The 13,154-nt window shown below is 33.1% G+C and overlaps 1 protein-coding gene across 1 annotated transcript; it reads left to right on the forward strand.

Moving 5' to 3' along the window:
- The first annotated feature begins 505 nt into the window (after positions 1 to 505).
- On the forward strand, positions 506 to 13,052 carry LOC134276502 (zonadhesin-like). The gene is made up of 28 exons (XM_062758752.1): positions 506 to 616; positions 774 to 1,099; positions 1,210 to 1,523; positions 1,677 to 1,888; positions 2,166 to 2,313; positions 3,265 to 3,327; positions 3,507 to 3,611; positions 3,863 to 4,086; positions 4,191 to 4,453; positions 4,665 to 4,957; positions 5,191 to 5,402; positions 5,638 to 5,824; positions 5,994 to 6,044; positions 6,693 to 6,752; positions 7,097 to 7,156; positions 7,310 to 7,378; positions 7,698 to 7,796; positions 8,386 to 8,484; positions 10,074 to 10,172; positions 10,331 to 10,429; positions 10,552 to 10,650; positions 10,836 to 10,934; positions 11,047 to 11,148; positions 11,277 to 11,387; positions 11,581 to 11,679; positions 11,954 to 12,058; positions 12,215 to 12,459; positions 12,744 to 13,052. Exons 1-28 carry the CDS (start codon positions 506 to 508, stop codon positions 13,050 to 13,052), a joined length of 4,263 nt encoding a protein of 1,420 aa, XP_062614736.1.
- The last annotated feature ends 102 nt before the right edge of the window (positions 13,053 to 13,154 follow it).

Genomic DNA, 13,154 nt, shown 5'->3' on the forward strand with positions numbered 1-13,154 from the left:
GTTAAGCTGTTGATGAGATGCTTGATCTTTTTACGACGTAGATTGTTCCAGAAAATGCGGTCCCAATGCTGTTTGGAAGAAGACACGAAGAAGAAGAAGAGGCAAATGTCAATGCAAGAGAGGTTATCGTGGAAATCCGAAGAAGGGAGGATGTACCGGTAGGTGATTTGCGGATCTTAAAACTTACAGCATGATGGAAACAGTGTATGAAAAAGATATGATCAAAACAAGAACGCAGATGAAACTGACAAAGGAAATATTTCACGTGGAGATAAAAATTGACTTGGTGTTGACAACTTGTCAAGATTAAATAATGTATCTAGAATACCGATGACTATGTTCCAAACCCATCTCTCTGTCTTACTCTCCTTCAGCTTCTTGCGTATGCCGAGCTTCTGGAGACCCACACTATTCAACATATGATGGACAGAAAATCCACTTCATGGGCACTTGCAAGTACACGCTGACAAGAACATTGGAAAAACAACCCTGCGCCTTTAACATCATGGTGTACAACGAGAGACGAAACAACAAGAAAACAGTGTCCTATACCAAACAAGTGGATGTGGAAATCGGCACAAACAGGGTTTCACTATTCAAAGGCAAGATATCCCAGGTAGGAACCTTCATGCACATCATTCCTCTTGTGTGCGGTGTCGCCATGGTTAAATACTACTATGTCTTGAAAAGAGTTTCATGCATGGGTACTTTTTGGTTTGAGAGATTTTCAGCTGAGGTCGAATGGAAGTTGATGGTATCTGTTGCATTTGTAGGTGAATGAAAGAAATGTAAACATCAGAGAAATGCCCTTTGAAAAAGATGGCATTTTGTTGACGACTGTAGGGCGCCGTTTCGTCAAACTTCAATCCCCGTCTTGCGGATTGACCGTGCTTTGGGATGGCAAGCATTCTGTGGAAGTGTCTGCCGACAAGGGTAAGTACGGCGGCAAAATGACTGGAATCTGTGGGGACTGCAATGGAAAGAGAGACGACTTCCGCTTGGCCAATGGAACAAATGTATCACAAATGCCAGCAAAGGAAAAGTACAGGGAAATCGGAGATAGTTATCGCGTGACGGATGCAAAGAGTCCTATATCTGCGTGAGTACGACTTTCTTTATACTTTGTCCGACAGTCAAGTTTTGTTCCTTGTAGCGTTTGCACGTGCTATGATATATCGATGAAAACTGTAAGAATGGTTGATAATTTAGATGTGGTCCTACACCGGCATTTTCAAGTTGCAATCCGGAACAGACAAAGAGACTCAGTTCCAATGCAGTATGTGGATTGATGGAGAGTACATCCGACGAAAATCCATTCAAAGCATGCGTCAATTGGATGAAACAGACTAAAGATGCAGACGGAAACAGTCCATTTTCTTCTTGTCTTATTGATGCTTGCAACAACGACGGAGCTACATTGAAGACAGTGACCTGCCCCGCCTTAGAGGAATTCGAAGAAGTATGTGTAGAGAGTGGTTATGCCCCACCAGAGGTTAATAACTGGCGAAACATCACTTCCTGTCGTGAGCATTTGTATTTCATACATATACTTCTCATTGCATTTATCTCTATTCTATCAATTGCTTTGTAATAAGGGACTGACAGAACAATTAAGCATTATTTTTTGGGTTCATTTTAATAGCTCCAAAAATGATATCATGTACATACTTTTAAAGCATTGACAGAGGTTGAAAAATGCAGAGAAAATGAGGAGTACGTAGAAGATGGAAGTGGATGTCCCAACACTTGCCTGTCCCCAAAATCAGAAGAAAGCTGTTCTGATCCTGATGTTGCAGGGTGCCAGTGTAAGAAAGGTTTTGTGAGAGATGGAGATATCTGCATGCCTGTCAGTCAATGTGGATGTTTCCTGTTTAATGAACGCTTTTTGGTACGTTTACCTTATAACACTATTTTAAACAAACTAACTTTATTAGAATGTTTTTAGAAGAATGTATTGCATCTGAAAAATTTTTTAACATGTGTAACATTCTTTACTCGGAAAAAAAAGCGTGATGGAATTCAAATATTTTTTTGTTTAACAAAAAATAAATATAACTCCGTCTCTTGTATTACTTTACAGCGGAAGTGACCAATTGGTGTCCCTCTGTATATTTTAAATATATAAGTGAAGAAAAGCTCAAATATTTTTGTTTATGTCCTTATAGGTGAACGCAAGCACTCTCTCAAAAAATTGCAAGGAAAGAATGGTATGCACACTGAAGGATGATGTCCCACAGATTATAAAGGAACCAGCAGCTTGTGGTGATGATGAAATGTGTGTCGATATCAAAGGAAAGGGAGAGTGTAGAAAAGGTATTGATAACGTATTTTTTTTAATTTTTAAAATTTTAATTAACATACCTGTATTTCAAAAAAAAAATTTTAAATACTAAATGTTAAATAAAGTAAATGAAAAATAGATTTATTGTCATATTGTTTTTGTTTTTCGATAGATGAATTAATTGATTATATGTTGTTTTACATCCAATTCGACAATTTTTCAAACATATAGAGGTGTAAGAATAGTCATATGTAATTCGCTTAAATGCCGAAATAAAGGTTCTTTTGTATTAAAATATCATGGAAAGTTATTTTTGTAATTTGACAGCTCAATGCCCAAACGGAGAATTAGTAATCAAGTGATATGAAAAAAAATATATCAGAAATAAAAAAAGGATATCTAGTTAAATATTTACAGAAAATTTTTGGTTCTACGTTTTATGTTTAAAGTCTTGTCATTAAAGATTCCATATGTCTATAGAGAATATACATTGAAATATTAAGATGGATCATTGCTATTTGACAAGTATGTGTTTTTTCTAAGTACATTAGACTGTTGACATCTCTTATGATATTTAATTGATTTATATTAACATATACCAATTAAATGACAAATTACAACTGCTTAAACATGTTTAAAACCAGATAGCTAGATTTGAAAATTGCATATTTCTTTACATTAAATATTGTTAATTTTGTGCTGGACTTGAATGAATGATAGATACAACGGAATATGATATGATATGATGGACTTGAATGAATGATAGATACAAAGGAATACGATATCATTCTTTACAATTATATTATCTGTATATCATATTTTATGTATCAGCATAAAGATTCTTATTTCTGTTATATTCTTTATAAAGTTATATCGTTTTGGAAATTATAAAATGAGTACAAGAATTGGTTACTTATTAATTTCTATATAAGTACATGTTTGTAATTATACTACATAAGTACATGTTTGTAATTAAATTATAGTCCCTTCTACCACCCTGAGATCTCCAATTCCACCGACAAAAGCTTACTCACCACCAACTGGAAGTAAGTTGTACCATATATTTTTATGTTATACTTAATTACGCTGGAAGTATAGCTAAAAACTTAAAAACTAAAAACTTCCCACGAGTTTGCTGAATTGTATATTTATAAAAATATGGGAAGGAAACCAAATAATTTTTGAAGATTAAGTCAAATAAATACATGTTTTGATAATATTTCAGTCAAATGTGGTAAAAAGCACTGTGCAGCAAATGCAAAATGTGTTGACAATAGTGTGTGTGTATGCGAAGATGGATTTTATGGCATTGGTGATATAAGATGTTCAAGTGAGATTACTTTGATGTTTCAAAAACACATTACACGTTTATAAAATTTATCTATGATTAAATTCATTATGATAGAATGTAATAAATAATGGACTTTATTATAAAGCACACGTATCTTTCTACTCTTTAATTTAAAAAAAATTACCTTTGAATTACATTTGATTTGTGCTGTGTTTTCATTTCAGTTTGCCAAAAAATATTCAGATCCTTTTTTCGGTCAATTTGTCTAGTAAATTTCTTCTAATTTCTAGAAATGTGTACATGTGGAAGCGGTGGTCCCAACCTATTTGAAACGTATGATGGCAAGATTCTTCACTTCTCTGGAAAGTGTCAATATCAGATGTCATCCTACACAGATCCTCTGGGTTCCTGTTCTTTTTCGGTGGACTTAGTAAACAAACGAAAGGAGGAAACTCATCTCATCGTCAAAATTCTAGGAATAAACATCAAGTTGCTCCAAAGCCAACAGATACAAGTATGTTATCCATCCATATGCTTTTTATCTACATGTTTTATTGGTTTTGTAGTTTTTATATCGTTTCTCTGTTCAAATTATATAATCTAGGTTTTTTTTCCCAGATAAATGGACAGGATCGTTCCCTTCCTGCTGGTAATTCCAAGTTTATAATCTACAAAGCTGGTTTTGCTATTAGGCTGTTTGTTCCGAGCTGTGGTTTCTTAGTCAGTTGGGATGGTGACACCAACATGTTAATTTCTGTCCCAGTTGCGTATTCTACTGGACTTGATGGTATCTGTGGCAATTGTAATCAAAACAAAAAAGATGACCCGACCACTGCTGATGTGTTTTCAAAGTACACAGTGACAGCATTGTCCAGATCAACGTATGTGCATTATTTTTCTCTTAATGCAAAGTTTACAATATATAATGTGTGTATATGTATGTCAGGAAGATATGTCATAAATTTTTATAAGGAAAATACTAAGTAAAAAAAATAAAAAGTTTTGGTATCTCAAGTTTACAGCTTCAAAACTTAAATGTTAAGAAGAATTTTCTGAAAATACTAGTAACAATGATTAAACATTTATATGCAGGTGTGAAAATGCATTCTCCATCAAACGTTGCAACAGACGATCTAACTTGATGATGAAGATGCGAGTTTGTAAATACCAGGATCGAGCGATCAAACGAAAATGTAATCAGTCGTCCCAAGAAAGTAAAACGTTAATGAAGGCCTGTATTGACAGTGGTTGTGACTCCATGGCTAGAAGAAAGAATAAAGTTGCAATAGAGACTGGATGTCAGACGTTAGACTTGTTCTCTGGAATCTGTAGGGCCAAAGGTCATGATGTCAATTGGAGAATATTCCCGCTTAACGATTGCAGACGTAAGTCTTTTTATCATCACTCATTCAAATAACTGATTAAATATCACATATATTGCTCTTAATCAGCTCAAATACATTTCTAATGGTCTTACTTTACAATTCGAGTTCACCCAAATCTATGTTATAAATTCATCTACGAATGGTTAGAAGATGCAGTTAAAGAAAATGTTTCGAGACAAACTTAGTATATGTAATATTTGAATTGTAATCAAATGTTTTCAATCAAAATTCAGGACCAAGATGTAAGTCAAGTGCAAACATGGAGACAAACTTTGGTAAAGGGATATCGGGTTGTCCACAGACTTGTGGATTTGCTTTTGAGGGAAACTGTACTTTGCCCTTGGCTGAAGGCTGCAAGTGCAAAGAAGGCTTTGTTTGGGATGGAGACAACTGTGTGAGACCTAGCAAATGTGGCTGCACAACGCCTGAAGGGGATTATATAAGTGTAAGCGTATGCATTAGGTTTACGTCATCACGATGAACAACTTCAAATTTAAAATCATTTTAAGCCCCACCCTCTCCTTTCCTTCCACATGCACTAGACGAGGTATACAGTGTTGACCCTTTCTGTTATTTCTCTTACTTAGTTTTCCAGACTTTTTGCTATGCTTGTTGATAGCAATCTGTTTTTGGTTGTTTGTGTCTCTTTGTTTGTGTATTAAAAAAGTTTAATATTTCAGTTTGGAAAGTCTCTGATCAGCGAAGACTGTTCACATGTATACAAGTGTGTCAGGAAAAACGGAAAAGCAACACTGCGGGAACAGCCTGGACCATGTGTGAATAAAAATTGTATTGTTGTTAATGGCGAGCCAAAATGTACAACGTGTAAGGAAGGGTTTGAAAAGACACCTAACGGATGCATTCCAAGTACGTTTGATTGTATTTAGTTCAAAAGTGAACTACAAAATATTCATTGATAAATGTATTGGTCTAATCATTTTTTAACATATTCTTTAATTACAAAAAGTGAACTACAAAATATTCATTGATATTTGTTTTTGGTCTTGTAATTTTTTAACATATTCTTTAATGACAGAGTTTACCACAACAACAGCAATCCAAACACCTGCTTCTATGCCACCCCAAGGTATTTAATATGCAATCTTTACCCTGTTCAGAAGATAATGCTTGTTTTAATAACGATAATGCATATTTACTTATATCTGTACATGTTACACGATTCCTGTTTGTGTGTTTTATCACTATTACTGTCAAAATATGGTGCTATAAAAATGAATAAAACATCGACTTTTAACTTTTTTCATTCAATATTCCATGACTTTCATATTGGGTTAACTTTGAAATTCGATCAAGTTGATCTTGATAGAAGGAACAAGCTGAATATGAGCTTTCAAGTGAATCAATTAACAGAAACATTTTTAGGGTACCGGTATTATGGAGCAGATGGTCATGATAGAAACCCTTAGTTTTTACATAATTTTACCGGTACATGAAATTAATAATACCTGGGTATACTATATTCTGTAGATTTAAACACTCCACCAAACTTCAACTACCACTCCAGCATTATGTTTACTGTTTTAAAAATAGCTCACGAAGACAAAATGAAGCATTAGAAGGAAACACCTGTAAAAACTCTTTACAATGTATATTTGAGTATATATAACTTATTGGGCAATTATGTTAGACGTGCTAGGTCAAAAAGGTTATTTCTGCATTGGGATACTCAAACTGATGCATTGCATTGTTCATCTAATATACAGTTATTTTGTAGGAGCGCCTCCAGTGGCCTTTTCCCAACCAACTCGTTCTCCTGTCTTATCGCCTTCAACAGGTAATTTTGAATTCATATAAAACAGTCAAGTTATCAAACTGCTATTTTACTAGTAATTTACGAAAATGTATACGAACTGAAAGCATATCTTCAAATATACATGTAAAAAGCATCTTCAACCAACTGCTTGTCATAGCAAACAATGCTTAAACAGCAATACTTTAGATCTGAATTAGGGATACAAGATAATTTTTTTTAAGGTTTGATCTCATTGAAAAGCACAGAACGGCTACACTTAGAACACAGAAAACTACCGTTCAAATTATAAGCATTGAATAAATTGGGTCACAATGCAGGTTTTAATTTTTAAATCTAAGTAATTATGGAATATCTTCTTTACTCAGATTCAAGTACACCGCCAAACACACCGGCGACTTCTACATCGGCTTTTATCTCTACAGAAGGTAATCTTAATAAACCAGAGAGTTGATTACTTACTTATGATATTAATTAATTTTTTTTAACATAATTTTAAAAAATATTCTTAGTTACATTCTTGTGTTGAAAAAAGATATGTAGTCTGTTGAAATTGATAAAATCATTATTCTTAATTTCAGGAACGACTCCTTTAACTTCAGTGGCTGTGGCTCCACCGACTCAGCCTACCGTTTTATCGCCATCTATAGGTTACTAGTAATCTGAATTCATTCATAATTTTTTTTTCAAATGGTATATAGGAAATAATGTATCATTTTTAGCCATCTGACTGGATATAAATACGGATTGGTTATGAGATCAAATTCCATAAAGCCCGAAAGAATAAAATGCAATGCATTTACTAAGTACAGCTAACACAATTCTTAAAGGTTCAAAAGAGATTTTCTAATTTTATTTTGCTTTTTTGGTCAGAAATGTATTATCGATGCTTACTCTTTTCCGTATTTTTTCTGCCTAACTACGTATTTATTCCTATCAAAAGTTTTAACATAAAAACATCATTTTCAGGAAAATGTATTGATAGTGAGTGTCCTGCAAATGCTGAGTGTTTAGAAAACAAATGTACCTGTAAATCTGGCTTCATTGACGTTATGGGGGTTTGTGAAAGTGAGTATTACAGTGAAATAGATACAAATTTTAAAATGAATCATCAGTTAAAGGATCTTCGTTTCGGTGATTTTGTAAAGGTCAAAATGCTAAGTTTTGATGAAGTAATCGTAGTATTGGTGTTACCTTATCAATTTTTATCATCATACGAAATTAGTGGCAAGAAAAAAAAGAGAAATCACAATTGATACATGTAGTAAGAGCAATTATAAAATTACGAGATATTTTTTTGTTTCAGAAAAATGTGTCGATGGTGACTGCCCTCCAAATGCTGAATGTTCCGACAATAAGTGTACCTGTAAAACTGGGTTCATAGACGTTATGGGGACTTGTGAAAGTAAGTATTACAGAATTACTTGTTAAATACAAAGAGAGTTACACCTTTGATGTAGCAAAGATTGTGTTTTTAACGTGTTATGACCTCGTTTCAATTGTTTAATAAATGTGAATATATAATTTTTGATTAATTTTAATAAATCTCTCTTCTAAAATGTATTATAATATTTTTGGTCAGAATATTTGACAGAGATATCCCCTGTTGGATTAAAGGGAATTTTCTATAATTAAAACTTTTTAAAAATTCTTTTAGAAAAATGTATCGATAGTGACTGCCCTACAAATGCTGAGTGTTCCAACAACAAATGTACCTGTAAAACCGGCTTCATTGACGTTATGGGGGTTTGTGAAAGTAAGTATTACAGTGAAATGAATACAAATAAAGCATCGATTTAAAGAATATTTGCTTTTAAAAATGGTTTTATTAAAGTCAAGATGTGAAGTGATGATGAAGTAGTTTTCATATTAATAAATATTATAAAAATACGAGAGTTTGTTTTCTTTCTGAAGAAAAATGTATTGATAGTGACTGTCCTACAAATGCTGAGTGTTCAAACAATAAGTGCACCTGTAAAACCGGCTTCATTGATATTATGGGGAATTGTGAGAGTGAGTACAATGTCTGTGAATTTTTGTATTTAATACAATTCTATTCAAAAAGTTTTACCAACTGAAAAGTTTGTATTTATTGCAGTGCTACGACTCTGTTAATATAAAGATATGAATTTTAATTTTGTATGCATCTTTTTTTAACAAAAATATGATAGGTATTTTTTGTTCAGATTTTACACAAAAATAAGCGTAATAATAATGAATGAAATTTTTAGATAGTGAGTGCCCTACAAATTCTTGTTAATAATAAATTTTTATTGACGTTATGGGGATTTTCATTAAAGAAAAGGAATACTGTAAATATTGTCGCAGTTTTATTTTGTTGCTGCATGGTCTGTAATCGTGACATGAATTTTTAAATTAATTTTTATGTTCTCTGTGAAGAGAGTCAAATTATTTTCTTTGATTATTTTATTGTAACATTTCTGAATATTTTTATTGGTTTTTTTTTCACCTATCTTTTAATATTTTTACTCCGAAAAATATATACAGCAAATTTATTTTGAGACTTGTACATTTCAAAACGACCAAGTTTTGCAGATTAAAAGCCATATGTCAGCAAGAAGTGGTCGAAATTATCCAATTTTACCCTATAAATGAATTCAAAAGGAACTACAAAAAGCAGTTTTAATAGTTTTGCTATATAATACATTTCTGATTCTTAAAAAATCTTTTTACGGAAAGAATGCTTGTTCTTAAATATTTTTTGTTTAAGTAATAATACTTCTTTGCCGTTCAGAAGGAGTGTTCATCTTTGATAGAAGTCTTGGTAGAAATCAAAGAATTCATCGGGGGAGGGGGAGAATAAAGTTAATGATTATTTTTTTTCCAGAAAAATGCATCGATAGTGAGTGCCCTACAAATTCTGAGTGTTCAAATAATAAATGTACCTGTAAAACTGGCTTTATTGACGTTATGGGGGTTTGTGAGAGTGAGTATTACATATATAAATTTATCCTATACAACAAGTTTCTTTCATGTGTGTTGCATCATAGACTGTAATCAATGAAGTTTTGATTCATGTAGAACATGTCCTCTCCTTCTAGTTTGAGTTAATTTTAAGATAAGCACCTTTGATAATGTTATTGTAGGAATAAAGAACTTATCTGATATTGAGATTATGTATACAATGTTACTGATCAGAGAAAAACAAAAAACAAAACGTCTTGTTGGACTATACCGGTCTGTTTAAATGTAAACTAGTGAATTGCGTTCAATGTAAAGTTTTGTTTACATTTAAAACTCTAAAGGTTATTTTCAATTATATTCAGTTTTCCTTACAACAAATATGAAGAAATCTATATATAAAAATATTTCCTTCTCTTTCAGTGAAATGTGAAGATAAAAATTGCCAGTCTAATGCACTTTGCAAAAAGAACAAGTGTGTCTGTGTGGATGGATACCTAGACAAAGGTGGAATTTGTGAAGGTAAAGAATATTTACAGGTGTATATCTCTACCCCTGGGCATCGGTAGTATGGTATCAGTACAGTATAATGCAATGGAAGACTTAAATACATGTAGCCTGTCTTGTATTTCGTAGAAATCTCTTTGTGGATTATAATTTATGTGTTACAAATCTTACAGTTAAATGTGTGAATAGTGCATGTCCCTCAAATTCAGCATGTGTAGACAACAAATGCAAATGTCATTCCGGATATGTAAAAATCAATGGCGAATGTGAAGGTAAGTTTTCCTCTTTTTTAATATATTTCTCCATCTAATACATTCTGCTCTCTTTCAGATTACATTTTAGTTTCAAGGATAAATGGATTCAGTTCTTATTTATTTTTGTATTATTATAATAGTGAAATGTGTGGACAGTGATTGTAAAGCTAATGCAGTTTGTCGTCACAATAAGTGTACCTGTAAGGTGGGCTTCATTGAAAGGAGTGGTAGCTGTGAAGGTAAGACTACAAGAACTTTTTTAAAGAACTTAAGCTATAATAAACTCGATTTAGTACATATTTTATATGATTGACTTATTTTCACAGAAAAATAACCTTCCCCAGATCAATGAATTTTGTCATATTTTGTCATTTACATCGTGTATAGATTTTACTAGTGCTTGTGGTAATCTTTTTTGTTTCAGAACTTTGCCACTCCTTTAACTGTCCACGATTTGCTTCATGCGTCGACAACAGATGCACGTGTAACAGAGGATACGTAATGATCGGGAACAAATGTGAAGGTATGAGGAATTTAGTGAAGGATTATCAAGAACCCTAATTAAGCTGTCATAAAAATACGTTCGTAATACATGTATTATTTATTTTATTTCTGGTTGAAATTTCTATTTGTAGTAAAATGCGTTGCTTCGAAATGCGCGCGATATGCCGAGTGTCGATCCAATAAATGCCAATGTAAGAGAGGTTATATTGGAGATGGTGCTACGAAGTGTCAAGGTAAGAACATGATTTCATTTCACAGTATGAATGATATCCAAAACGATGGAAAGTAAACTTTTGGATATTTAAATAGCAAGATAATTCTACGGTATTACTTTTGTTTGTAATACTTACTTGAAAACCAGAAAGCTGTGGAGGAAGAGTTTGTGGAAAGAATGCTCGATGTTCACGATATGGACGAAGAAAGAAGTGTAAATGTGTTAGTGGCCTCTATGGCGACGGTTTCACTTGTACAGGTATAGGTGTCATACTACATTTCAACAAGATTTTTTAAAAACACTCATTCATACAAAACATTAATTGCTTCATCATACGAAAACGATTTCTTGAGGATTTGAGTGGTATATCCTTCACTATTATTAAATTGTTTAGTACCTTGAAAAAAAAAATCAAAATGCATAGTAAATGCATATATTCTTTGTTTTGCAGATACCTGTGGGGGGAAGAAATGCCATATGTATGCAAAATGTAAACATAACAAATGCGTCTGTTCTAGGGGTACTTACGGATCAGGCGAAACTTGCAAGAGTATGTATAGTTTATACTTTTAAGACAATAATTGGAGCTTTCCACATAAACGCACACATTTTACACTACAAAGCCTCAAAGAACTTTACATTACTATCGAATAAATTTCTAATGGCTTTAACGATAGTTTCGTGTTAATTTCAAATGGTTTTTAGGATCGTATTTCTTCGATTAACATTTTAGGGACATTATTATGTGTTGAAGTAATACCTTTAGTAAAAGTAGAATACATAAACTGGGGTTTGATTTGTTAATAATTGAATGCTATTGTCAGGACTGTGTGGGTGGAGGCGAGTTCGATGTGGTGACAATGCCAGCTGCTATAGAGGAAAGTGTAAATGTGATGGAGGATTCGAAGGGGACGGTATGGTCTGCAAAAGTAAGTAGTTAATCAATTGGGGTGGGAGAGGTCCACTTTTCAACGAGATTCTAAAAACGCTTAATTATAGAATGTCGTATAGCAAGGGTTTGATGCATGATTTTGTAAAATAAGATGTAATGTATAAAATATAATTTGATTCGTTTATATTTCCAGAACTTTGCACATGTGCAATAACGAGTGACATGTGGTATAATCTATACGATGGGAACTTTGTGAGGTTTGCTGGAACTTGTAAATACACTTTGTCTCAATACAGTAATACCAGTTCACCTTGTCAATACAAGACGGAGATAAAATACAAAAAGACAGACTCTCAGAGAAGGGGAACGACATTAGAGTACATCGAAATCTCTGCGGCAGGAAGGAAGATACACATGGGTAGAAATTTAGAAGTCATGGTAAGACTGGCCTCGCCCAAATTAAATTTGTAGAAAGATCTATCAAAGCATTATAAGGAAAAAAAGTATATTTTTTCTTTAAAAAACTGGCTAAAGTTTAATTAAAGTTACACTTACATTTTAATGATTATGGCAGGTAAAATTTTTTGGGAAAATTTTTTCCATGCTTATCAATATTGTTTGGTAAAACGTTTTTTGGAAGAAAAAAAATGGGTACAACTAGATGCATTGTCTTTATAGGGATGCAAAAAGAACCTTTCTATTTCATATAACTTCATTCTCAGGTGGACGACCTTCAGATTTACCTACCTTACACATCCGCAGCCGTAACAATCCACTACAGCGGAATAGGTGTGGTCGTCCTCTTTAATGGCTGTAGTATTCGATTGTTCTGGAATGGCAGAGGAATGGTGGCACTGTCTGTTCCGTTAGACTTCGGTGGTTCTTTGACTGGAATCTGTGGAAACTGTAACAAAAAGAGAGACGATTTGAGAACTAAGGGTGGTGAAGATGTGTCGAGTTATGGACAGAAGGCTGGGTCATATATTGGAAACAGCTATTTAGTGAAAGAAATGGATAATAACCAAACGTAAATGTCAAGATTATTCCTAACTTGTATATTAGGGTGTTATTATTCAAAATCCTAAAAGATAGTTAGTAACGGAAATCAATTTAAATCATTTTGAATTTTGATC

Source organism: Saccostrea cucullata, unplaced genomic scaffold, assembly GCF_032062105.1.
Source record: "Saccostrea cucullata isolate Sc308-1 unplaced genomic scaffold, CSIRO_AGI_Scuc_v1 ctg734, whole genome shotgun sequence".
NCBI classification, from domain to species: domain Eukaryota; kingdom Metazoa; phylum Mollusca; class Bivalvia; order Ostreida; family Ostreidae; genus Saccostrea; species Saccostrea cuccullata.

Excerpts from the sequence above, each read along its gene's own strand:
- LOC134276502 (XM_062758752.1), top strand. The coding sequence starts at position 506 with ATGGTGTACAACGAGAGACGAAACAACAAGAAAACAGTGTCCTATACC. Across the intron at positions 4,087-4,190 it reads TCCAAAGCCAACAGATACAA|ATAAATGGACAGGATCGTTC; the intron begins GTATGTTATCCA and ends TTTTTTTCCCAG. Across the intron at positions 10,173-10,330 it reads CAAAGGTGGAATTTGTGAAG|TTAAATGTGTGAATAGTGCA; the intron begins GTAAAGAATATT and ends CAAATCTTACAG.